This window comes from Aythya ferina (genome assembly GCF_964211825.1).
Source record: "Aythya ferina genome assembly, chromosome: 18".
Classification (NCBI taxonomy): Eukaryota; Metazoa; Chordata; class Aves; order Anseriformes; family Anatidae; genus Aythya; species Aythya ferina.
Window position 1 is genome coordinate 5,308,771 of NC_140317.1, and position 27,809 is coordinate 5,336,579.

At 38.3% G+C, this 27,809-nt stretch overlaps 1 protein-coding gene across 4 annotated transcripts in view; it reads right to left on the bottom strand.

The window, feature by feature from the left end:
• TNRC6C (trinucleotide repeat containing adaptor 6C) overlaps positions 1-27,809 on the bottom strand; it is a 283,773-nt gene that overhangs the window by 12,412 nt on the left and 243,552 nt on the right. For all 4 annotated transcript variants that reach the window (XM_084492530.1, XM_084492529.1, XM_084492531.1 and 1 more), the window contains 14 exons: positions 21,374-21,424; positions 20,286-20,495; positions 19,232-19,398; positions 18,177-18,257; positions 17,478-17,535; positions 17,120-17,265; positions 10,217-10,390; positions 8,766-8,912; positions 8,166-8,285; positions 6,782-6,865; positions 6,225-6,456; positions 4,348-4,515; positions 3,082-3,273; positions 2,790-2,933 (listed from right to left, as the gene is read on the bottom strand). In XM_084492530.1, coding sequence (XP_084348656.1) covers positions 2,790-2,933; positions 3,082-3,273; positions 4,348-4,515; positions 6,225-6,456; positions 6,782-6,865; positions 8,166-8,285; positions 8,766-8,912; positions 10,217-10,390; positions 17,120-17,265; positions 17,478-17,535; positions 18,177-18,257; positions 19,232-19,398; positions 20,286-20,495; positions 21,374-21,424 — 1,974 coding nt within the window. The remainder of the gene's footprint in view (positions 1-2,789; positions 2,934-3,081; positions 3,274-4,347; positions 4,516-6,224; positions 6,457-6,781; positions 6,866-8,165; positions 8,286-8,765; positions 8,913-10,216; positions 10,391-17,119; positions 17,266-17,477; positions 17,536-18,176; positions 18,258-19,231; positions 19,399-20,285; positions 20,496-21,373; positions 21,425-27,809) is intronic.

Sequence of the window (27,809 nt, forward strand, 5' to 3'; positions counted from 1 at the left end):
TGTTACAGAAAGCATGATAAAGTGAAGCAGAAGTCTTTAGTAGAAGAGAAAAGAAAGCTGGCACAGTAGTAAATGTACTAGCGCCTGTGCAGAAGATAAATTCTGCTTTTCGTTTAAGATATGCGACTAAAAAAATCAGCATTAAACTGTTTAGTCTCAAGGAACAGGCCTCATTTATAAAGGTGCTTTGCTGGCTGACTTAAGCAATGGCAACTGTAGATGAGCATAAATGTGTATGATAAACTAACCTCTTACCATGGGTGATTTGTCCTAAATTACTTGAGGTGAGCACTTCTCCCACATTTTAATGCCCACAAGCATCTTTAGATTTTTGCAGGCTTTCAGTAAAGCAAGGATATATTTTAGCAATCTCTTCTCAAACTAATAACATTAAACGAAATAGCCTGAAACCATCTTGGTAAATCATTTACAATCTGAGGAGCTATCTAAGCATACATACAATTTCCTTACTGGCAGCAAATGAAAGAGACAGAACATAAAAAAATATCTTCATTATAAGGGCCAGAAGAAGTCGAAGTATTCTTTCTAGCCACCAACAAAATTGTTTATCCCAGGTGACTTATCATTCCGGACATACACAGATATACTGTGATACCAAAACATCTTTACCTGACTAATAAAACTACAGGTGAGTTTTTTGGAAGAAGACAGAGTGATGTATTGAGGCAGAAGGGAGGAAGCAAAAGGACATTATCATCCCTCACAGCTCAATAAAAATCACAGGCTATGTACGTTCACCTGGAACAGAGACCAAGCAAACTTTACCTCACCCAGACTCACTGTGCTGCTCTCAGGACACACCAATACAGACATCAGTCTCAAGCAAAATAACTGCATCAAGGCCTTCTCTGGAAATAATCTATTCCCCATGCAGACACCTCTGAGGAAGGCTGGGGAAGGGAATTATATCAGACTCAAAGGCCCATATGCTCACAGAGCTGAAAGCAGCCCTGGTTCCACATGGCTAAAGGCTTTCAGTTTGTAGTAGATGATCCTGCAAAGCATCTTTAGCAAATAGGGCAAAACAACAATCAAACCAAAAGCTTAGGTTTTATCTGTTTCTAAGTGTACAGTGTATATATAAGCCACAGTCTAGCCCTGTGAATGTATCTCAGCTCCATTAATACAACCTGTGAACTTCAAGCTGTAGTATACAAAGACAGTCTTTTTGCGTCAGCGTGTCACGAAAATCCAATTTCATTCAAAGGAGTACTGACAATAACAAATAATTCTACCCAGAAGCAAACACCAGGATATACAAGCATAAAGAAAAAAACAAAGGAACTAAATTTTTTATTAAAATTATATTACTTATATAAAGATTAAAAAAAAAAAAAAAGTAAACATATTATGAACCCCAGCAGTCATTGCTTTTCAAAAGGTTTTGTCTCCTGGCAGCCTGTTTTACCTCTGCAAAGATCATCTATACTGACCCTCTACAAGTGGTGCAATTATTTCCTCACTCCACACAGATTGTATACCAGCAGAGCTAATGTATGCTTCCATTCCATGAAGAGGTGAGACCTGGAGCAGGTATCATTTCACTTAGAGATACAGTTCTGTAGGGCTACGTTTTTGGCCCAAAGGGAGTATTTCTTGGGTGCACCATATCTGAACTGTGGCTGAATTATGTCTTTATACTTTTTTTATTTAGCACTGTAGAGGTAACTTCAAATGACTGAGGCTGTCTGCCCCTTGAAGTATATCTGGGTCATTAAAAAGTTAATTCAACATTACTCATGGGCACAAATACTTCATAGTTTGGTTTAAATAAAGACAGCTTTCTGGTAAGAGACAACTCAAAATCATTCAAGGCAATGAAAAACACTCCTCCTTTCCCTCATATCTCACATCCTTTCACATGAGCTGACATGTTCAGAGCTGGAAACTAGTTTCTGATTTAATTTTGGCTTATAATCTATGCAGATATCACTGATGTAGCTACTATAACAAAATCCACATTTTTAACCCTGACAGGTCCTTATTGATAACCTGATTATAATACCCCGATGCATGTTGGAGTGCTTTCATAGAGTACAGATAACTGGCCAATTAGGGCACACAGATCACAATTAAACCAAGCCATCGCTCCATTGATCCACTTTCACTGTATCTAATTAGTAAATAGCATAGTCCCACAGGTTTATTGTTTTAGAGAATACCCTTTTAATTCTGGGGTAACCAATGTCAGGACAAAAGGAATGGAAATGGCACTGAGAAATTCTAGTCTACAAGTTAATTCCCTTTTTTATTTTTTTCTTTTCTTTGATGGTTTTGGATATAAAACAAAGCCACAGTTATGCATGACAGAAGACTGCTGCCTCAGCTACAACCGTGGAACTTTTGTATTGTGACTTCTTAAATATTTCCTGAAGTGCAAGAAGTTGGTCAGTATGGAGAATAAAATCTTGTTCAAAGCAAAGTGGTAGGAATTATACATGTTACAAAAAGATTTTGTGGTCACTGGAAGTTTTATTACGTATCCCAACCCTTCCCAACATAAAAATATTCACGTTCCCAAGGAAAATCAGAACCTTCATAGTCCCATATTTAGCTAATGTATTTCTGGATTTTCAGTGAAAGTTCAGAGCTGAAGCTTTATTAGATCAGGACTATGTGCAAAAATATATATATGTAAATACTAAAATATATAAAAATACTATAATATATAAAAACATATATATAAATACCATACCCATATTATATGAAGTCAACTTTGTTGGAAAGAAGAAAGTAAATATAAATACACAAGTAATTTGTGTGTTTACCTCCACTCTTGAGAAGATAGCGATTAACATCCTGTATTGTGGTGTTTATGGTAGGCCCAGTTGGAACACTTCCAGGAGTAACATCAGGGTCATTTTCAGGATCAATATTCTGCAGTCCTTTCCATGGCACTCCTGGATGAAATTCTGTTCCAAATATAAGAAAATAAACAAACAAGGGCATATAAAGTCATAGTTCCCCAAATTTTCATTCTTCATATCAGAAGGATGCAATAAATAAAACCAACAGTGTGATTTAATGACATCAGTTTAACATGAATGCTTTGCATTTTACCTGGTGGCCAGTTTATGCTGGAGCCATTGGAAATTTTATCACTATCAGTTTTGGCACGTGACCAGCTGTGAGGAACAGCTACGGGTGGACTGGCAGGCGATTCACTGTTTTGAATCAGATCATACCGGCCGTAAGAGTCATCAATGGAGGACTTTCCCGGAGGACCAATACTTAAACCTCCAGGTATAGCACCTGTAAAGAACAGAACAGAAAGGCATTGTTTAGGAGTGGGTCTAATTTGGGTTATTTCTGTTTTAAAATTAAAAAATAACATACAAATACTATGAACAATGCTTAACAGCCTCTGAAGCCTTACTAGGAAATACAGCTGTGAGATACTGCTGGTAAAATCCAGACTCAAGTTAGCTATGGAAATTTAGGCTACATTACTGCCAAAAATAAAATAAGTCATTCAAATCATCATAGGGATGGTAAATAGGAATTTGCTGACAGCATACTATGGAATATCTTTGTAGACATTCCCCCTTCTTATCGTTCTCTAGGTTTTTATTACTGACAGTATGGATGATTTCTAATAGCCAATCCCATGTTCCTACAAATTATCAGACAACAATTTGGTATAAGCAGTAAAGCTATTTGCAGAATAAGAAACTATCATAATAGAGAAATAATTCCTGTTGCTAATAATAAAAAGCAGCAAACAAGACTGTTAACAGTGTCATGTTCTAACAGAGTAAGCTTGCATAAAGGAAGTAAAGGAATAAATGACTCAGGATACTGAAGGAAACAGGGATAAAGGTGTTCCAACAGATTAGCAATCACTTCTGGAAGACTGAATTTTGTGTTCCTAACTCCCAGTGTGGGCAATTATATAATCCATCATACCTTTGTACGTGACTGGCTGTGAAAAGTTGGTGATATTGGAAAAACTGTGGGGTAAAGTCAATGTAAAGTTTTTTAGAATTAAAGTATGCAGATCTGGAGTATGGGAAAGCCTGTGGGACTTGTTTGCACATGTTGCCAGCACTAATGGCTTATTTTACTCCATGTTCTGAGCAGTAAAAGTCACTAAATGAAACCAGCAGAAAGGTCTGTATGTATGATGTTCTAGCTGCAAGAACTTCAATGCATTGCTGAATGAGACTACAGAAATCTTAAAAAAAGGAAGTCAGTCTCAACAGGTGCTGCTCTGTATCAACCATTTATCAGCACTTACAGAAAAGAGTAACATGAGAAAAAAATATAATTGCAATGTGACTCAAGTTTCAAAAAGCCAAACTGAGATGGAGATTAAACGTGACATACCGTGCTTGCTGGAGTTCTGGTCAAGAGAAGAAGCAGCACTAGACAGATTATCCATTGAGTTGGGGTGTGTCCACTGAGGAAGGCGAGACTGGGACTGAGAAGTGTCCTTCACTGACAAACCACCAGTAATGTCCATGTTATTTACATTCATGTTCGGGTTCAGTCCAGCTAAGGGGAAACAGGTCATTACATATCCCTAATAAACTGGAGGATTAAAAAATAAGTCTCTGTTTAAAAATCCAACTAAAGGAATTATTAAACATTGATTGTTTAGACATTTATACATACATGCAGTAATTCACTATACATGTTTTCCATCTGCTGTCAAAAACTAGCTGTTATGAGAACGCTCCTAATACCCCTATGGATTCAGAAAATATTCGAACATTGCTAAAAGGGAAAACAAAACAAAACCAACAACGAAAAAAACACATGTAGGGATATATTTTAAAGCTGTCAGTATTTCTATTTGCAGTCTCTTTACTTGCCCCAGAAAAGGCCTTCTAGAAAAATGCACTGGAATGCTAAGTTTAAACCAGTGAAGAATTTACAACATTCCACTGTTAAGCCAAAGTATTCCTAATGTCTCACCAGCATACCCCTGTGATGTCTGCCATTTTATTTTGTTAACAACATTTTAAAAATCCCAAATGAAGCAATTAAAAGGTCATACAAAGAGCTGCTAATCGTCAGGGCAGGCATGGACATATATATTTTGGAATAGATCAAGCAAAACCATCCTGTTTTCACATAGTATATATAATATTTAGGGAATAATTTTAACATGCTTCCGTGACATGGATCTGGATCCTTTCTCATATATAATTCTGAATGTTAGCAGATCACAGGAAGCTAAGATATGATAAGAACCTCTTAGACTTAGGCCCTTAATTCACAAATACTTTCGCCTTCTGATACCCCCTGCTGTAACAGCTCCCCACAGCAGTCCGAATCACCTTCTTAACTGCTGAATGGTAGAGGAAGCTTTGCAATTCTATTGTACACAGCATTAAAGAGAGGCAGAGAGATTAAATTAATTCCCCTATGTCATAAAGTCTATGGCATACATTGAACAATCACAGAAAATAGTTCTGAAAGTTGTTCTGTTCACCCTGTCTCAAGGCTGAATTGATTTATTTTCACATCGATCATACTTGGCAGATCATGAAATGCCTGGTGAAGAAGTTTTCACAAACTTCCCAGACCATTTATTCCAGTTCGCTACTTTTCTTACAGCAAATAAATGATTCTTAATGTTTAAGGACCTCTCTTATGCAACATAATTACCTCTTCCATTAGCCACATGCAAGACAACTTCTTTGAAACTATCTTTTATATTTTTGAAGATTGCTGCATGCCTCTAAGTCTTCTGTCTCAAATGACCAAAAAATTTCATTTTTTCCTCACCAGTCAAATTTTCGAAACATCTAGTCATCTACACAATGCTCTTTTTTGCATTCCTTCAAAATCATCTGTATCTGTCTCAAAATACCAAAGTTCATGCCTTACTGATTAGAGTGGAAAGAAAATTAAGCGATTTCAAGACAATATTCCTGCTTATAAGGTGACATTTGTATATTTTACAATATGATGCAGTTATTTTGAATGTAGTTCATGAACAGCAACGTGCCTAGATAGTTAACTGAGCAGATCTTCTGCTCTGCAAAGCACAGGTGAGCAGAGAGCTCACTTTTATTACTACCAGATAGGCATGTAGTACCATGATTTTGTTTAGGCATTTCAACGTTACTTAATAAACATATCTTTTGTATTTCTGTCTTTACTATACTGTAGAGCAAAGTACTTTGACACTTAAATAATGAAATACACTCCCTCTGCCTTTTGTGTACGGAACTGCTTTAATGAAGGACACATACCAAGAGGGTAAGGAGCAAAGGTGTTCGGTGAAGACTGTTGCTCTTTGGTCTGCAGGTCAGGAAGGCCGGGAGCCTGGGGATGGGGTGAAAAGCTATCCATGGCTGATTTGCCTGCAGAGGGGTGCAAAGATAGATGTGGAGGGGGAGGCTGCTGCTTCATAAGCAGGGCCTGGGCCAGCTGGCGCTGGTGCTGCTGGATCTGCTGCTGCATGTTATTGATTGTACGTGCAACCTGGCAACAAAAGAGAATGAATTAATAAATGATCAATTCAACACAAGGATGCAAGATTTTTTTTGTGTTATTTCAGGGTAGAAAAAAGCATAAGATCTCCTCACAAATAAAAATTGACTGAATTAGGGGTTGAAGAGCTTTCCTCCAATAGCTGAATGCTGTGAAGTAGCTTTATTCCTCTAGTACTCTTTCCATTTCAATATTCAAACCATGCACTATTATTGTTCTAAGAACGCTTTAGCTGGTTTGGTATAATGTAGTACAATCTCTTTAAGCTATTGAAACCAAATTCTAATGGAGAAATTGAATTGGCAGTCAAACCTACTTGCTGCTCCTGTTGTCTCATGGGTCCGGAAACATTACGCTGAGCCTGTAACATCTGCTGCTGGATTTGTAAACGTTGGTACGCCTACAAGATGGAAATGAGAGGTCAGAGGTCCTAACATATACAAGAAGTCTAAAAAGCTTGCCTGAACTGATCTGGCACAATACAAAATACTGGAGAAACACTGGAGTTTTCTGAAAACAGACAATGAAGCAGATATAACATTCTTGTTAAGAATGTATTATCAAATACATTTAAGTCCAGAATTGCGTGTGCTTTTGTGTTTATTTTTTGAACCAAAGAGGTCAATAAAAACATCGATTAGTAAGTTTGTCAGCAATGAATATTCATTAAAGATAGGAACCTGCTTTACTTCTGAGAAGTTTGTAACAGGAAGCAAAAATTGAAATATAACTTTATACTATTGTACAAATAAGTAAAGAACCTTAAAAAAAAAAAAAGTTACTTTGTTTTGCTCATTTTAAATTCTGACAACACACTGCATTTAATCAATTGTGCTGCTCCACTCTGGAAAAATTCCACAATTTTAACATCACTAAATGGGCAAGGTATTATTTCTTCTAATCTTCTGAACTTAAAATCCAAAGGAGATCTGTATGGGTATTTTTCAATTAGCTTCGTACTGTCGAATTATTATGACATGAGATCAATACTGTGCTTCTCCGATGATTAGAAACAAACAATGGTATCAAATATTGTCACTAAGAGAAGAGTTAGGCTGGCACATTGACATAGTCAATTAAGATAGTTTATCATGCACAATGTAATATTTATCACTAAGAAATACTAACATAATGTTAGCACAGAATACCGCTTTTAACAATATTCATAAAACGTGATTAAATAATATAGATATGTGTGCATGCAAACATCTCAAAAAATACACAACTTTTCAAAAGCAAGTAGTTCTTATCCCATGGTGTGATTAATATTCATTCCATTAATTACAGGAAATTCACCATATACTTTGTTATTTAGGAGGCAATCAAATAAAGTTCTTCAGGTAACTCAGGTGACCAGCACTGCCAGATTCCTCTCTTGCTATGGTTTGACTCGAATTTCCTAGTTGCTCAATGAGTTGCATATAATACGCAGAATAGTGCTGTTTGATAATATACAATAGCACGAAGACAATTGACTTTTTAGTTCCACTGATACACTGTAAAGAATAATTATTCCCACAAATTACTATTTATAAAGCCTGAGGCAAAAACATGATTTTGTTTCTTTGAAAAGAAACTCTACTAAAGAAATCACCATTTGATTGCTTTACAGATCTGTCGTGTCCATTTAAAGATTTAGTTCGTTGTTCTCTTATCGTCAATTCTGATTTACAGCTTACTTGCCACGTTCTTCAACTTACCAGCTGCAGCTGATAGAGCTGGTTCAACATCGTCATATGCTGAGGATTAATTGGCGAGGTTAATAGTGCAGGGTTGAGACCAATGTTTTTTGCTGCAAACTGCAAAAGCTGTGCTTGAACCTAAGGAATAGCAGTGTATTAAACCTCGTACATTCACTTTTAGCACTTGCAACTGCATAAGCCATAAACAAGAGCCATAAGACAGTAGCTGAATAATACTACTATTACCTGAACTGCACTATAAATGATAAAAAAATTAACAATAGTAAAATACAATTTTAATAGCAATACTTACACATCCAATTACAGAAGAAAAAAAAAAGAAAAAAACACAAATCCTAAGCACAAACTCCTTAGATCTCTAGAAACATTGTTTTTTTGCAAAAAGGAGAGAGAATCTGCACACACAGATAACAAACAGTACACATGTGAGAACATCTCACCCACGTAACGTGCTTACTGACTAGTAAATCAAAAGACACAGTAAAGCAACAGCAGCTGCAAAGCCTCAGGACAATCACAAAATGAGAATGCAGAGGAAAAAACACATGGGAGAGTTCCAGGGGAAGGACAAATACAAGACTAGAAGTTTCATCTCACCTGAGGGGATAGAAACTGAGGCACTTGAGCACGAAGACTAGGCTGGGATGAATTAAGAGGTTGCACTGGCGGTTGCTGCGGCTGTTGCATGGTCCTGGCTTGTGCTGCTCCGCTATTGCCAAACATACCCAGATTGCCACTCGGTATCTACAACAGGACGAGAAGGACATTGGCCTTGAAACACATCGCTCAACGTATAACCTGAAAGTTCCTTATCTGTGCAGTTTTTATCCTCAATGATTATGACAGGCGTGGATAAAGAAACCAGAACGTGCAGACTGTTCTGCGGGTTGCCTTGTTGACAAACGGGCTCAGCATCAGGCACAGCAGAGATCACCACATACCCAGTAACATCCTGCACCTGCCCAAACTTTGTACAGACATCTGAACAAACGGTAGCCGAAGCTGAAGATCTCTTTTATTAGGATGTGTAACCCTAGAGGGTCACAAGATGAACAATGAGAAGTAGTCACCAAAAAGTGTTTGTGTATGTGCAGGAAAGAATAGGAGAATGAAGTCCTTAAACTCACTGCATCCTATTTATTGAATTATCTAGGCAGTTTTTATACATATTCATTTTATGAAGCCACTGATAACGGACGTGCTATTAGAGCAGCCTGTGCTCCTGATTGTGTAACGGGCTGTAAGTGCTGGACAAGTATTGCCTTTAGAGAACTAACTTAAAAGAATATATGTAATAAAAGACACCACCGAATGATATATAGAATTTTACAGTGTTGTGTGTGTGTGTTGTGTTTTTTTTTTTTGCCTGATCTTTACTAGCACTTCAATTTATATAGCAAAAATAACCTTTTCATAATCAGCAGTAGTTTATGACCTCTCAGTCTCGACCTGTTTATGAGCCTTCCCCCTCCACCTCCTCTCCCTTTCTTTCCCTTTCAGCACGTTCTATCCAGGGGCCAAAACAACCCTCCTGCCACAGTGCTTTATTTGACCAGAGGTGCTAGAAGCACAGTTCCTTTCTTACCACCTGTCAAAGCTATGAGCTGTCTTGACACTTACGACAAGAATAAAAAAAAGCCATCACTTCTCACCCATCTCATCACTGAATAATTACACCAGCCAGGAAAGATGAATTAGAGCAATGCCTCTGTCTTAAAGTCTGAGACAATTAAAAATGCCTCAAAAAAGAAACCTCACATCAATCAAGGCAGAGCTATTCCAGGACTTGGAGGTATAAATCCATAATACTACAGTCTCTTCTCAATGGACGTGTGTAATTAGCAGGCTGATTACAACTAAGCAGTTGCTTTATGTCCTATAATGCGAGATGTTTACACAGCAGGTAGTTTCTTCACTGGTATTTCACGTGAACAAAGATTTTGTGCACATTTCCAGTTTAAACCCCCGTTTCCCAGGGGGAAGAGACGAGCTAGCTGTGACTCTGTGCGCACTCAAATTCAACCTGCAACCTCCCCGAACAGCCTTACCTGTCGAGAAGAATTCAAGTTTTGCATGCCCAGCCCTGAGGCAATCCCGCCCAGGGTCTGATTAGGGAGTGCACTGTTTGAAAGGGGGAGCTTCAGGCTTGGTGAAGGCAAAAATGGTGAAGTAGTGGGCTCTTCCACTAGGCCGCCATCCTGATTGGAGAAAGAAAGGGTGAGCTGTGTGCAGTGCCCAGGAGTGGGCAGCGCACAAAACAGTTTCCCATGGAAATATAAAAGGGCATGGATGAGTGGGAAAAAAAAAAACAAAATGTTAAAAAATAATAATAATGAAAAAAAGAGGTATGAATGATGGGAAATGAAAAGTATGGAGTGAAGGAAGAAGAGAAAGAGAAACAGGATTAAGGTACTGTTTTCCTTTACTGTGTTGCACTTCATCCACAAATGCACAACCACCCTCATCTACCTCCCAGCAGGACGGGGGGGCTCTAGCCACCTGTCCAACCTAACCACCACTTCTGCTACCCCAGAAAGGCCAGAAAAGCTAATTTGACACCAGTCTGTATTTGGTTCTACATCACAGCTCTGCTTTAAAACAAACACGTTTGCATTAATCCCCTTTCCTAACTGAGACACATGAGCCTCTTTTAATATTCACATAGCAGTGACTTATTAATATCCACTCTGAAACATTACTCTCCAACACGCCCGCAGAACACAAAAATACTTAAAAACAATAATGATAATGTTGCCTCTGTAGCCTTCCTAGGGAAGTGATTAAGACACTGCCTGAACATCCCCCAGGAGGAGGCAGATTTTAGCAAGACGTAAGGAGCCCCCCTCTCACCACGGGGCTGTAAGAAACCGTGGTTGAACATGGATATGATGAACAGAAGGCAGCCCCTGTGGGGGGCAAACAGCGAGTCAGAAAAGAAAATAAATCATATAATCCCCAATCAAACAGGTAGGTATCTAGCTAGTGTTACAGTGGGGTACTCAATTCTATCTCAAACTGTGCTTTGATGTCTGGGAAGCCTGCGGCAGGCATGATCAAATAACACTGTGTACAAAGTACAACTCCAAAAACAGGCAGAGGGGGGGAAAAAAAAACCTTTAATTTGCAACGTGCTGGATTGGTATTTTTCAGGCAATATTTTCACTGCAAAGAAAGGCTTTTGTATAGGTGAGGAGCTAGGTTATTTCAACCATTAAATGCAATCCCCCTGAAGATTGTGGGATACCAATAAACCTCCTTTGTTAAAAAAGCAGCCCAGTCCTCTACCCAGATCCCCAAACAAATGACCTAATGCGGCAGGCACGCTCCGTAAATTTTACGTTCTAAGTTAATCCTGAAAAATGCATTTTCAACAGCTCTCCTTTGATGCAAAGAAAAAGTTTCTTTACCATCAGGCGAAGTGACACTTGACATGCTATCTGACTATCCTGAGGGGGACACTGACATTTTCTAATGATATCCCCAAGGCCTTTCAGCTCAAGATATTTTACATTCTACTGGACATCAGTCACACTCTACAAACAACTGCAGCTTGCATGACAGTAACAGGTTCAAGGATTTCTCCTTAGATCACAGACATATGTTTACAATTCTACCCTTCCCCCTTTAAAGCAAAAATAATTTCAAGCTCCGTGCGTGCTCTCTTTCAGGTGCCATTGTTTCCTTTGTGAACAACTATTGACCAAGAGAGACCAGTGCAATCCCTTCCTGTCCCCAAACTTTACTCAAATATTGTCCCACTGGTATTATTTTTCTCATTGTAGGATTATAGCAGGGCTGAGAATGGTGGAGGAGAAGCCACGCTAGAGATCTGGGCATCTGATTTCCAGACCAGACGTGCTCTGCAAGGCCACCTTCATCACAAGCATGTTCTTTGGCTGAACTATAGCATGTGTCTTTTGTAGCAAGTTTATCACACATTGTTCGCATTGACTCGGTTCTAATTTTCTGAATTTGAACTTATCAGAAGAGGCCAACTGTGCTCCACAAATGTACCCTGCAAAGGGAACTGAAAGCAATTCATTTCACATAAACTATTCAGCCGGTCAACATAAAGCAGCCATCAGTCATTCTCAATCCAGACTAGGTGACACCTTTACTGCTGACAGCAGTTTGTAACCTGATGTTTTTCAGGCTCTTTCTGCAGTTATTGTTACTCGAAAAATAATCTTTTCTAACCTACTTTTCCTGTCCATCCCTCTTCAGTGATTTCCTCACAAATTTATGTTACATTTCTCACTAAGGCTCATCAACTAACCCCCCTCCCCACATCTGACTCACCAGAATCCTGCTCAACCCAGCCCTGTAAGTCAGCTCTTTGAAGGGACTTGACACAAGTGGAAAATCCTAGCAGCAGCACTATTTCCTTCTTTATTTCCTGAACACAAAGCACCGTACTGATGCTCAACAAAATATTACTTTTAGGACTTCGGAACGTCTCTCACAAGAGTCTCATGTGCTAAATAAGACATAAAGATCTTTCAGCCCTATGAGGTACAGACGACTTAGCAGAGGATTCCTGGGCACTTGGGCAGTCACCTGCCCAAACAACTGCCACTTCATGAATCAAGACAGCCCAACAGACAGATGCCAGACTGCGGAATTTGCCAAAGGTCTTTATACAAAGTCAGTTGCAAAAGTACTTAGTAAAAAATACATGTTAATATCTTCTTAAAACAGAAAAAAAATGAACCAAAAACAAACCACCTTTTCCAAAGAAGGAAGCAGAAGAAAGAAAATCTCACCTTAAAATAAGCTCTTTTTAAACCTACTGTGAGATAGGTACAGGCAGAAGAAACTTGCAGTAGAAGTAATACTTGAAGTGCTTATCATTGGGGTTTTTTATTTTCAAAACGAGAATTTGAAAGAGGTTTCAAAGCTCGAAAGCACAGAATAGAAACAATTACCGGATCATAGGAAACAGGAATGGAGAAATTAAGAAAAAAATCGAACTTGAAAATCCAGCGATCAACATCTAATTGCAAGCCTCAAGAGGTATTTCTGCATGATGATAAAATATCTCATTCATTATCCCCAAGAGAAAAAACTGTGACATTCATGAGAGACAAGTGGAACCAGAATGAGAAAGAAGAGGTTGGAAAAAATTCCAACAAATACTGTATTTGAATTAGAAACAAGGAAATAGCATAGCCAAATTGAATATTTGTGGAAAAACATGAGGGCAGCCAACAAGCATCAGGCCTTGTAGACCTGGATTTGTCAACAGTAGAGAAAAAGATCTGATTGGCAACCACGACGGTAGTGAAAAAGGGCTTAATTTGTTAGCGGAGAATTTCCTACATTCTCAAGAATTTGGGAGAAAGTTTGCAAGCAGCATCAGAGCAAAGAAGACAGCACTCTATGCTGGTGATGAGGGAGAAAGCATAAAAAAGTGAAGGTAAAGAAGGAGGGAAAGTGAGCCTGCCACAGAGAAGGAACAGAAGCCCTGTAGAAGGCAAGCTTGAACTAATGCTAAGGCTGGCTGATGATACTTCTCTTCAGTGAGTTCTTCTGACTTATGTTGATATTCATCTGATAATCCACATATTGCAAGGAACAAAGTATATGACAAAATAAAACAGTGTTGTAATTCAGATTATGGGATGCACTGACATCAATTTGCTAAATCTTTTCTTTTGCAAAAAACATCTACAGCACCAAAACAAATCTGGGAAATGACAACAGGGAATAGACTGTGAGCTCTGAAGAAAGCTTTTTTTTTTTTTTGTAATCTTTTCCTTTACCAGCTAGAACAAGTAGCATTATGGCAGGATATGGCAGATTAGAAATAAGGAGCACAGCTGTACTCTGTTACAGTTTTGGCACCCCTATCAATTGCTCAATACATCTTCCAAGCTGGCACTGAAGATTCTACTGATGCTTCAGCAGCCTTGGCCATGAAGCCGTATGAAGGCAAGCAAACCAACAACACTGGTGCAATGTAGCAGCATAAAGACCATAAAACTGCACATTTACTGGAGAGAAGTACCCTGGTGCTGTACGCAGCATACACACTTTGGCATTGGTTTCAAAAAACTGATGTTCTTTCTCTGCTCTGTTTTTGTATCTTTGATAAATACCTTGCCTTTTCTCAATGGTCCTGAGTTCAGTGCTTGCATCTGAATTGTGATAAAATATTACAAGGCATCTGTGTGGTTCAAGGTTTTCAACTAAGGGGTGGTCAGCACAGATCAGCAAAACAACACGTTTTTCTTCTGAGCACAGAACGCTCAATAGGTGTACGAGAATACGCACCAAATGTGAGTCCTAGTACTCAGGAGTGGTACCCAAGGCCAACCCCTACACTTTGAGAAAAGATTCTTTGAAACACACTGGGGTTATTTATCTTTCAGGATGCTTCCAGGAAAATCTTACATGTTTTTCTTACAAATTTGATGGCTCCAGAAGACATCAGGTAACATCTTCTAGCAAACCTGATACCTAAGTACAGCACACTCGCCACCAAGTATGAGATAACGTGGTTGAGATCATATATCACGGTACTGTTAGGCTGGATATTTATTTTCTCAAAGCCATTGGATTTTCTCCTTTCCCCTTTTATGGTGCTACAGGGCAAGATAACATCCTGAAAAATAATACAATTAACAAAGCACCGAATGCCAAAGATTGACTCAGTGGAACACAAAATAAAGAATATGTGTGGCAAGTGTTAAGAGAATCAGCCGATAAAGAGATAGTAATAAGCACACTAACCCAGCTTACAATTTTGTTTAGAAGAACCTTGCATAACTTATTGAAGACTCAGCAACGCCCAGCAAAAGGATAATGGCCTAGTAAGAGAATAGGTAAAATCAGGAAGATTGGCTGAATTGCTTTGTGCGGCCATGGCAGAGAGTTCATTCACGAACCATGGAAAAGGATGGATGACCTGATCAGAAACTGATGCAGCTCCACATTCATGCTCTGAAATATCACCCCATAGGGTTCTGAAGAAAAGGAGTTGCTCCAGTAGCATAAGATGCAAATATGAAAAGAGTAACTTTGGGAGAAAAAAAAAAAAAAATCTATTCTTAGTGTAGAAACTCTATTTGTTTAATTCACTTAGCAAGTTGCTCAACACTCTTGATAGCTAACAAATATAGTTTGGGATTATTTCCTTTGTTATACCAAACTCACTGTGACAGATTATGCCTAGACTGACAGATTTTACTTGCTGTATGAATACTAATGATTTTAGTACTCCCTTCTCAAGTTGTGTTTAACATATGTTTCCATAATTATGTGTTATGCCTCACATAATGCACCTCTCTCTTTCACAATCTGCTCAAGATATTGTTATCCTAGAAAAGAAAAGGCTAACTGGCATGAATACACTAATTTTGTGACCTTCATCAGGAGAGGGATCTTTCAATTAACATACTCATTAAGGTTTGCCATAAGCAAACAGTTTGGCTACAGTTCAGAATGATTTTTACGTGGTAGAAAGAGGAAAAGAAGAAAGAGTCAGGTTAAGCCTGACATGTCTGGGTTAGGGAGCAATGCCATTAATGGACACCGTATCATTCCAAGGAGTAGGGAGCCCACAAACAACAAATGTTTTTCCCTCAAAAGCAAAAGAGCATTTTTCTAACATACCATCTTTGGAAGAAACTGCCATGACACTGTGGCAGTATTTGAACTACCACGAAGAACAGTGGTATGTAAAGACCTTGTAAAGAAAATTTTATACAGATGCTCGTTTTTCCTTATTATGTAAGATACATTTGTGTTTAGTCAAATTAATTTACAGTTTGCACTGTACCAGAACAGGAACTCAAACTGTTTAGGCTACGATGACAGCAGAAACAGCACTAGTTGTCATTAAGAGGTCAGCATTTATCAGATGTCCCAGCACAGTGCCATGCTAATTTTCTCACCACAACACTTAGGAACCTGTCACAGCTCAAACTGTAACTTTCATAGTACTAAATATAAGACTACAAAAAAAAACACAGGGTGGGCAACTGGAAAATAAAGATTTTAATACAGACTAGATATCACTACTGTCTCACATCCTGTAAACAGCTTATGTAAAATGAATTGGTTTCAGCACAGTTTGTGAAAGGTACTGATTTCTGCATCCAGAAAAGAAAAAGAACACCACCACCTTTAGGAACATTTCAGATAACTCAAGAAATAAAGAATGGCACTGCTGAAAGCTCTTTCCTTAGTAACAATTTTAGATGGGGAGGATTCTGAGGTGTTTTGTGGTCTATTTGTAGGACTTTGTGTCAGGTTGTAAATCCCATTTCCTACTGAAGATCTGGCTGCACTTTTCCCTACATCCTGTTCTTCAGGCACTTTGTTGAATCTTGGACACCACTAACTCCTGCAGCCTTCTCCTCGGTCACTGCACGGTGATGGAAAATTTGTAATACGTGACCACAGAAGAGGAAGCTCATCTGAGAAGCTATTTATGACTGCGCGCGTCTGCTCTTTGACTTAAAAATACCTCAGCTCCTCATTCCTGTGTACATACTGAACTTTCACTGAAATCTTTACGGAGCTCAAAATCAAAACAAAAATTAGAAGCTTAGTTCTTGAAGATTTTGGGCTTGATTGTACTTGATCATTAATCTGGGCAAGGGTCACTCACTGGCTCCCAGGACTTACGGAGTGAAAGGCCTTCCCTGCTCCATTTCTTTGCTTTTTGCATTTCTAATTCTGTTGCACTAGTAATATCTTAGTAGGCTTTATTTTTAAGTGTAACTCTTGGGATAACAATTATTTGTTTCTCTGTGGAAATCAAATCATTGTTCTTTCCACAAGGACTCAATTCACACCAAATTGAAAGAGAGAAGAAAAAGAATATAGAAATATGCATTACATATCACATCTCTCTCTAGAGCTTTATAAACAGACTGTGGTAATCATCATTATTACTACAGTGTATGGTTTTAACCAGCAAACCACATTCACATTTCTGAACTTACCTTGTCAAGGAAGGTGGGGCGGTCCATGGAAGACTCTTTGGAGATTGGTGGTGGGCGGCAGCCAAGGGGTTTGGTGACCATTCCATTATAGTCGGTCACTCCCATTCCACGCTTGTCCATTTCCACCTTCTTTTCCAGCAGAGCACCTTCATAGAAAGGGGAAACGGATTTTATAAGGTGACACAAAGAGAGTGAATTTGCCAACAGAAGTTCACAAATGTGTGTCTTGCTTACAAAAGCAAAAACATCTTTAGAAAAGTAATGTTATCCATTTGAACTGGATAAGAGCAAACTCTCAGAATCGTGAGCTTTTGTTTTGTTGCTTTCGAGGAAAAAAATTATTTACACAGACACTTACTCATGGCCTGATCGAGATTCATATTGTTGCTCTTCAAGGCCTCTTCCGCTGGCTCTCTCTGTCAAAAACAGGGATAATGTTAAGAGAAAAAGTAATCATGCTTCTATAATTTCAATGAAAACTGAGAAAACAGATACATCTCAAAGTACTGGATTCAGTATTTACTCAGTGGCACACACAACGCCTGCACACTTTTTTTTTTTTTCTTTGGCTTTTACCAATTCCCACGGCAATTTAGCTTCAGTTTGTCAAGTAAGTACCATTTCTACAAGGTCAAGCCACACTCTTCAGCTGTTCAAATTTCTTCCCGTTTTCTAGTGGCAACTTAAATATTATTATTATGTGTCTCTCTTAAAAAAAAATAAAAAACCAACAATACTCTAATGTCATCAATTTAATAAGGAGTGAAGAACAGAAGTGGAATTACTACTGAAGTTCAAATAACACCTGTTATAAAACTCTGAACTTCACAAGTTCTATAAATGTCACCAAGCAATCTCGGAGAGCACTCTTATGATACAGCTTATGATAGATTTCTGAAATTGGAGTAAATTTCTAATTCTAGGTAACAGAACTACTTCCCAGTCTGAAGAACACTGAGTATCTTTTTGTAGTTACAGTCTGAGACAGTGAAAGACAGGACAAGTAAAAGCTACAAAGGCTAAGCCACAGGTACACTGAACTATAACCACTACTCACAGGGAAGCCCATGTCTGTGAGCTGTTTTATCAGGCGGTTCATGATCCAGGCCTCATCTTGCTTGCTAGATGTCTTCATGCCCTTGGTAAACAAGCGAGAGATTCCATTAATGGTCTGCTTCCCATATCCATACTGGTGAGATGTACATCAAATGTGATCAGTTTTCCACATTAATATAAATGTTATTAAATGTTATATTAATACATTTATTTATAAAGTATTCAAGAAACTACAAACAATGTAACTATGAGTCTCTTACTCTACATATCATTCAAATTTTATCTCAGCTGAATAGATGTTCAGTGTACTGTTTATGATGTGATTTGCTGACCACTGAAATAAAGCCACCTTTCATTTTAAGTATCTGATTTTAATCTTTCGCAGAAAACCACAATGAAATACAAAAATCTGAAATACCACAACACTATATATTTGATTGAATCACTGGCCTATGTTGGCTAATGGAATAACAAACTGATTGACCGTATGTGTTCCAAATTCCTTTTAAATTGTAGGCTGGCCTTGTCCTGAAATAATGACTGTGCAATGCAAAACTTCCTAACATAATTGTGTATGTTCTTGGTTAAGCATGAAGTCACTACAAAATTGCTTCTTTCTCACACCAGTACATACCTTAAAAATTATCTGTTTGTTTCTCCAAATAGGAAATAGATATCTTTGCTGGATCACTTCATCACAAACTACCATTTGCCTTTCTACCACCACAGAAAGTGTCTGAAGACCCACTCAACACTTCTTTCTGTTAATGTGCTATCACTTCTTCAGAATCCATGAATGCTTATAAAACTTACAAAAAAACAAAGACAACAAGGACAAGAACTCCTGAAGCATCAGACACACTGGAAGTCAAGTATCTTTCCCTTGCTCCTGTAGACAAGGTAAGCTATACTCAAACCACTGAAGTACCAAGCTCTTTTTGTGTTCTGGTGTCTAATGCCAGGTGTAACGCATGAGAAAATGTGTGAAAACTGATTCTAGAAATGTTGCACTGTAATTCCACTCGTTCCTAGAGATTATTTTTATTTTTGTCTTACCTTTTGAAGTCCTTTCTTTGGGGCATTCCCCCAGGAGTTACAGGAGGAGCTGCTCTCTTGTGAAGCAGTATTATTCCACATATCTCCTTCTTCATCTTCCCACTGACTAGTACTGAGATTCACTTCATCCCCACCACTGCCCCAGCCTTCTTGCATAGATTTTGAAGCTGGAGGGAAAGAGGGAGAAGAAAATCAGATTTAATTTTATGCAAATCTTACAGAAATATCCTTTTATACCATATCCTGTATGCCAGCATTTAAGTATTTTCAAGAGATATATAGAGGTTCATCAAATAGCTTAATTGGCATTAAATGATAAGAACTCTTCCTTTGAAGCTAGCAAAAAAAGAAAAGTGCTCTAAATACTGCTATAATAGAAAAAGTCTAGCAATGGCAAGTCTTACTTTTTCCTGAACAAGTAAGAGCTGTGATCATTCCAGTCTCCTAGGAACAGAGAACCAAAAGTATGACCACACACTTGTAATGTGCAATTTTGCTTTCAATGAATCTCACCATTTTGGCTACCACATTCTTCCAGTGAACAAAACCAAATTACAAGGTTACTAACGGTCAGAAATTCATTCACATCTCAGAAGAATGGGATCTGAAAGGAGCAAGCAGGCTGCAAGGAACACTTTACATTAAATGATGAAGTTGCGTCAGCTCAATCTGTTTTTTTTTCTGTTTACTCTGTTTAAAGCAAAGATTATTCATTCTGAGACCTATCAGTCCTCTTTTTAGGTTTTCTGGGACCTCTGACTGTATCTGCTATTTAGTAGGAATAAAATTAAAAGATTATCACAGCCAAAGCAGAAGTTTTGGCTTTCATAACACCTTTATATTTACGGGACCAATGCATCGAATTCATTATTTTAAATGAATTTGGAACGTCAGAAATTTTGAGAGCTAATTGGAGTTTTGAAAATTTAGGAAGTCCCTGATTTAGCTGCACAGAAAAATCAGAAGCAGTCCAGTTTAAAGACACCGGCAGAAGCAAACATGCTTTTTGCCCTTTTTCGCCAGCCCCTTCAGACAGTGATGTCCGTGCACGTACCTGGTTTGCACAGTGCTGGGGCAGCAGCTGGAGCATTTGTTCTTCCGTATGTCCCTGCCGACTCGGCAGGATTATCTCCCCACCCTGTACCACTGCTGGGGGGCTTCCCCCACGCTGAAGTGCCATTATCAACTGCAGCAGAAGGGGATGACGGCTCTCCCCAAGAAGCTTCGGTCTTTGTGTGGACGTTAGGCATTTCTCCCCAGCCTGCTGAAGCGAGGGGAAGGAGGGAAGAAGAGCGATGAGAGGAAAGGCTTCTTTCGTCAATAATTTCAAAGACAGACATTTTATTAAAAGTCTTTATCTGGAAAGAGCATGAACCAGTAAGCAGGCACAGTGACTCTAATTAAGCATATTTAAAAAAGCCTTTGATTTAGACTCAAAAGTCTTTTTCTTAATTTAATAGTAATGTCAAGTTGTCAAGATGGAAAGAATATTTCTGAGCACAGCCGGGGCAGCCAGGTGAGGCCCAGATGCAGCCCACACCAAGCAGCTGCTTCCCACGGCTCTTCTCGGAGCAGACCAAGCAGGGCTCGGGGAACACAGCAGTGGAAGCACTCACAAGACCAAGACCCAGATTTGAGTTGGGCCTTTGTCAATGTAGCATTTTAAGTTGTTTTAACTACTGTCAAATTATCGAATCTCTTTTCTCATGCCCTGTGCACAAGATGATACACCACTTTCAGTGCAGATTACGTGTGTTAACATTCCTTAAAGCTTTTATTACAGCTTGTGTTTGATTGTGTTCACTCCCTGCCCCTTCGTCACTGAAGCTTTAGGTTATAACCAATACGGTTTTAATGGGAGAACTAGCAAAAATGCAATTAGAACCCACAGTCAAATCATGAGGAATGGCACGTAGAAGTCACTGTTTTCCTGCAGAGTATTACTTCAGCTCATCGAAAGATGTAAGCTACTCTACAGGAACAGCCTTAGTCTGGCTTGAACGTAATGCACTTAAATCCGCATCACACCCATTTTAGCACTACAGTTAAATGTGCCAGGAGCTGCCACATAGCTTCAGAGTCCCAAAGAGCAACACAGACCAACACAACAAAAGCGTAACTTGAATTTTAAATGCCCATTACCTCTTACAAAAAGTCTTTTTTTTCCTGAAGTTTTTTTCTTTTTCTTTTTTCCTGTTGTACATAAGAATTCAGAAGTTTTGTTGAATATCAGCACTTGAAAAAAGCGTTTTCAGTTCTTTCTCCCCAAAACAATATCTAACGTACAGAAGAGCAGCTTCTGACTCTCACAGAGGACTATTTGCTTCATCGAATTTTCCAGAAGGTCAGATTTGGATCACAGATGGATTTCAAGGTACTTTTTGAAAACATGCGAGAGTGCCAGATACATAGCAGGCAAGAAAACAAAGCTTTTACATCTATCCAATATAAACCTATTTTTCTACAATTACTACAAAAAACACATCATATTACATGACAACACAGATCTCAAAGTATTGCAGAATTCAGTATTATGCTGTCTGCTTAAAATGTCCACTATCACTAGGCTGCCAATTCAAGAAAGCTGCCTTCTCTTCATTGGAGATGAGTATTATTAAGTATTATTAAGTATTTTATTCCAGTAAACGATGGCCCTGCCAGATCTGTAACTTCTGGCTCACAAAATGGAAACAGATCTGCTTAAGAAGGAAAACTGGTTTTACTGCTACTCAAAAAAAGAGTATCATTACTATTTTTTTTTTTTAAACAGATTTCATAACTTAAGGGCTAGATGCCTACTTTGCTGCAGCATTATTCTTTTTTTTTGCTCCCCAGTGCTATCTGTAAAAATATTCCAGAAAGCTTCAAAGAGAAGAAACGTAAGATTTTCTATACCAGCTAATAACTAAAGAAGGTATACAATGCAAGGAAGTCACCACAGAAGAGCTTAAGAGTATCCTGAAATAGATTAAACTGTCTAAGCAATAATGTTTCATTAAGCAACAGATTGAGCAGGCTTGCTACAAGTCTTTGCACAATTTACCAATTTCAACAGAAATTTTGTTACTAGAAACTGCAGGCAAAATACACCTCCAAAAACAATTTGAATAGTGACTAGCAGTGGAAAAAAAAATCCTTTCAAATTGTGGACTCATACTTGTTCACCACTGCAGCGTTACTGTATTGCATTATTTATTTTAGGCTCCACTTCTTAAAGCAACTAAAGTTCTCTCATCTAATGATAGAAGTGTACATGACATAAACCATACCCAAACAAAGCCTACATGCTCAGGAACACGTAGCTTAATAAAGCTCCTTTGCTACCAGCGAGATTCATCGTGTTTTAAAACATATTCCTGACCAAACCCCAAATTCACTGTTTTATTAAGCAGGTTTTCATTTAAAGCAGAAATGCTGCGTTCTGTTCTAAGCTGTATTAGCCCTGCTGAAACTTCTGGTTCATTTTAAAATGTGTACAAAAGATAAGCACCCAAACGTGTGTGCATGTAGGTGAACCACTACTTAACCTGAATACTTCCCTTGGTGTTTCACCTAACACACTTGTTCAAGCTTACTGCTTGCATCTTTATGTCAAATTAATTTAAGGATTTTTTTATCTGATTTTTTGCCTTAGTACTCAGGAGCCAACCTTGTAACTGCATGGATTCAATCATGTTGACATCTGAAAACAAGTAACCGCAGGCACATGAACCAAAACCCAAAACATTTCTGGAGCACCGACTGGAGTACAACATGCAGAGGCTGCAGAACACTAATATTCCCCTGAGTCCCTGCAAAACATACTGGTAATACTTTAAGCAATTCAATTCAAGAAGTCAACCTTAAAACAAAATTCATAAATGGAAAAGGCAAAGCGTACTAGGTTTTAAACTAAAAAATTCAAAAGAACCGGTTCTTCTGATGCTCTTTACTAGAAATCCAACAACATTGATTAAAGAGATCACAGACGTGCAACATCCAAGTTATTTTGAGTTAAGTGCTTTAAGTGCGCTGAGCAGTAAATAAGATGGGATTACAAATAATGAGGGAACTAGCCTTTACTAAAAGATAACGCTTGCAGGTACACATAAACAAGCTAAATGTATTAAACAAAAGTTTTCAGATTTGTCTTAATACATCGTATTAAGCGAAGGAAATCAGTAAATAAAACCTGAATGGTGCTAGAGAGCTAGGTTGTGCACAACAAAAATTAGCCTCTACATAAATGCCCGAGTAGCTACCATTTATGGAGCTGTTTTTCCCTCCAAGGTAGGTACTCACTTTGTTATTATCTTTATGCTACCTTTTTATGTCTCTACGTGGCTTTATTTTAAAAGCTTTAAAAGGTTGATATGTTTTGAAATGGATGATGCAAAATTCTACAGGTAAGAGAAAATAATACATTTATGTAATATAATAATTCATATTTATTATCGTCCAGAAGCCTACCTTCTTTTAAATGAGGTTTTTCCCTGATTTTTACAACAACCTAGTGTGCCTCATATTCGAAACAGACATGGGTGGAATATTAGTTCAAAGAATCTGCAGTCCAAGCAGCTTGCCTCCAGGAGCACGAAGCTTTCCAACGCTCCACATTACCCAACACGAGCAGATTGCAAATGGCATCGTAGTGGGCTGAACGAGCACAGAAAGCTACTTTCAAGCTCCTTTACACAGCTGTTTGGAAGGAAGACACCTTCGTGATGGTCTCAAATCTGAGCCAGTCTTCAAATTTTCAAAAATTCTCACAATTTTCTTTATGAAAATAAGATGCATGTAAGGCTTTCTTAAGAAAAAGCCTCATGCTTTAAAAAAAAAAAAATCCACCACCACCAAAAACCACATGAAAAAAAGCAACAAACAGATCCGCATGAATGTTGTTTTGCAGCAGGATAAGCTCTGCTAACAGCTACCTTGGCAAGAAAGCGAGGCTTTAATACAGAACTTTTAAAACTGTTAGAACTGCAAGAAACAAAGAGATCGCAGTGAGTAATAAATATGGCCACATTGGCAGAGTTTTGTTTTATAGAAATAAAAACATAATTAACATTGGGCCTCTGCCAACAGGAAATCCTCAAGGGAAAGTGAAATGTTAACTAAGTTATGGCAGGATGCAGTTGTTTTCCCTCAAAATAACCCTATAGCCATTTGGATGACAGAATTTGTTTTTCTTGAGGTTGTTTGGTCTGTGATGAATACCAGTGTACGACTACAATAAAGGCAAACCAAAATATCAGAACCTTATGCAGATGAAAAAGGAAGATAACAGACAGAAAAATGAAACTGTTTACTAAATAGTCACTCATTAGTCTGCTTATAAAAGAAAATAAATTAGCTCTAGCAGTGTATTCATTCATACACGTACGTGTGTAAGGAAAGGTTACAGATGTTTTTAATAGTCACCTGTAACCCTCAACCTTTCACGTCCTACTTTCCTAACAGGTATTCCAGTTCAGGCAGTGGAGCTCAATGCTTTCTTGCATTACTCAGCATTAGGGAAGCTCTTATTTGGCTGTCAGCAACGAGATGATCCCTGCGTGAGAGCAGAGGACAGGTTTCTCAGGATCACCTAGCTGTCCCCCAGTACTTAATTGTTGGAAGGCTGAGTGCACACCACAGGATTTTAGGTTTTCACATGAGCAGCCTAAAGGAGCTCAAAGCTGATCTGGTTTCATGTCCACTGTGATGAAAGTGCAAAGCAAAAAAAAATGCATCCTTTCTATTTTCTGTTTTGTGTAAATCACACGTTAAGAGTGGCACTGAAGTTGCTACTGACACAATGGCACAAAATTATAAAAGAAACGGAGAAAATAATTTATACTTTGTTCGGATTTTAAAGGTGGAGCTGCTCGCTCTCTAGGAACCACAAAGACCTTAATTTTTGACATACAATCTCCACAGGGAAGACCATATTTCCTTCTGCTGGCTTCGTTTCACGGATGGAAGACCATCTGTTGGAACCCTGCCAGTCTCCACCTATCTGGTACCTCTCCTCTATCTAACAGGAATGCATCAAGCCCACTTCTTAGCATTTGGAGGAAAGAGCTGTTGGTGTTTGGGATCCAAAAATCTCCCTTTGTTCATTCATCCCCATTTGCAGAACTTTCTGTCACTTCTGCTCGTCTTTCTAAATAACTCATCAGTGGCTTGGGAGGAAGCTCCCCAAACCAGAAAGGAGTATATTCATCACATTATCCACCCCTTTTTTGTGTGTTTTTATTTACAATAGAAACTCCTCAGAGCATTACGCATTTCATCAAGTGTGTACCAACATCTGCTTCCCATCAATAGCTTTTAAGTTCTGCACTCAAAGAATTCTGAGAACTTCTGAGGATGGGCGACAATGTGAGTAACAAGACTGTGACTTGGCCCCCATTTCTAAACTAACATAGTATAAATGCACAATTCTAAAGGCACTGCTGCTGCTTGGAGAACCATTCACTAGAGCTGTGCAGTGAAATTAAAATCCACTTTGCTTTCGGTATGTGTGACTGTGCCATCTTACAGCTATCCAACAGGCTTCTGCAGCAATACAGAACAGAATTCAGCATCCCTAATTCCCTGAATAACAGTAAATGATAAAAATGATTGGCAAAGCATGTCAGGAGCCTCGTAGATGATGAAATGCCAATGTTAACTGCTAAGTTCAAGTGCTGGAAGATTTTATATGAGCACTTATCTGTGCCCTATGGCATGGCCTTTAATTATACAATCAGGTTTTACACAGAAATACTGTGCACGGAAAAGAATTGCTATTGGATAAAATTTGGCTTTGTTTTACAGAAGTCTCCTGGCTTCAAGACTCTAGTTTCCCCTACGGCAGAGGCTGGAAATGCATATTCCCTGTCCCATGGGACAGGAAATTGAGGTATGAAAAAATTAGGTTAAATGGTGCGACAACAGACTGTAAGACCATGTCTGCTCATGATGTAGGAAAGCCATTCATTACTTGCTTTTGTGTGTGTGTGGTGGTTTGTTGTTGTTTTTTTTTAATGTCATAGATAATTCTATAATTTGCAGGTGTTGTAGGTCTGTGTAATTTCAACACACATCTATAGTATAGTGCTCAAAAGCTGCTACGTGCTATATGCAGTGTTAAAAATTGGTCTTCTCACTCTGGGAAGCAAATAGGGTCATTTTAAATTGCACTCTTTTTTTGCTTTCTGTGTGGGAAATAAGCAGAAGAGTAGCTCCTCTCAGGCACAGCCAGAAGTAAAGCTGGTCATAGCACACAAAGGCACAGAGGGCAGTACCTAGCTTCTGCTCATTTGCAGATTCGGTGATAGACCTTCAAAACATTTCCACGTGGGGCTCTTATATCCATGCACACACACACCACCGTATGTAGGCAAAAATATGCAAAGGACAACTTATGCCTTTGATAACTTTTAAGAATATCTGAACTGTATTTTGAATTGTCCTCACTTAAATTTATCCTCTTTCTTGCATACAATCTTCAGTACATTCTGCGAGTTGTTTTGGTTTAATACCTTAGGATATTTGTAATGGAAATGTTTGCAAGATGCACAATAATGTCATTTTAACCTAGCCGTGTGCTATCTCGAGTGGATCACTTCAAATAAATAAGCTGTTCTCTGACTGCATAAACATATTACTTCAAAGAAACCCTTCCTTTGCTACCATCTAGTCTCCAGAGGTAACCCCTGAAGATTAACACCAGTTTTGAAATTCCATTTTCACAATCTGAAGGACTCAGAACAGAGAATTTTCCTCTGCAAGGTGTTAATTATTTGAATAGCATTAATGACACATCACTGTACACGAACAGTTTTAAAAACATATGTAATTATCCAAAAGTCAGCTTACTGGGGGGAAAAAAGAAAACAAACAAAAACACTAAAAAAAAGACGCCTCTACTAAAATTCAGAAATTTGTGTTGTCGGTTTCATGGGTGAAGGTTTAAATACGGATGATGTAAATTGAAAACAAGCAAATTATAAAATAACTACGTTAGACTGGCTGTGTACAAATCTCTTTAAAGATTTCTCTATCTGGAGCACACTTTATTTTATAAAAATAGATACCCTCAACTATTAAAATATTTGACCAGAGAAAGGAACGCAAGACTATTTTTATACAGACATTACAGTAAGTTTGAATTATTTCAAAACATCAAAGAAAAACGATGGAAATAAGAGAAGTGGAACAAATCCCACTTGGAGAAAAGCACAGTTAAAAAGTCAATATTTAGCCACGACCAAGACGAAACAAAAACTTGGACACAAAATCAGATGAAGAATTTTTAAGAGCACTGCAAGATTAGGTTTCTTTTGAGAAGTCTGTGGTCGTGACATAGAACAGGGCTTCTAGTGACATTTATTTAAATACCTCCCTCCTAAACACTTTTTTTCTCTTCCCCCCCCAATTTTCATTCCTTGCTGCTTGTCTACAAGTACCTTGGTTTTGATTAGAAAAATTCTTATACTCTTCGGATGCTCAAAAACCTTGTCTTTGGAACAGAGCTAAAGGTAGACTAATTCTTCCCAGCCACCCTGAATGTTAACATCTTTAACCAATCCAGCTTTATGAGAACATCATAAAAATCCAGGATACTCTC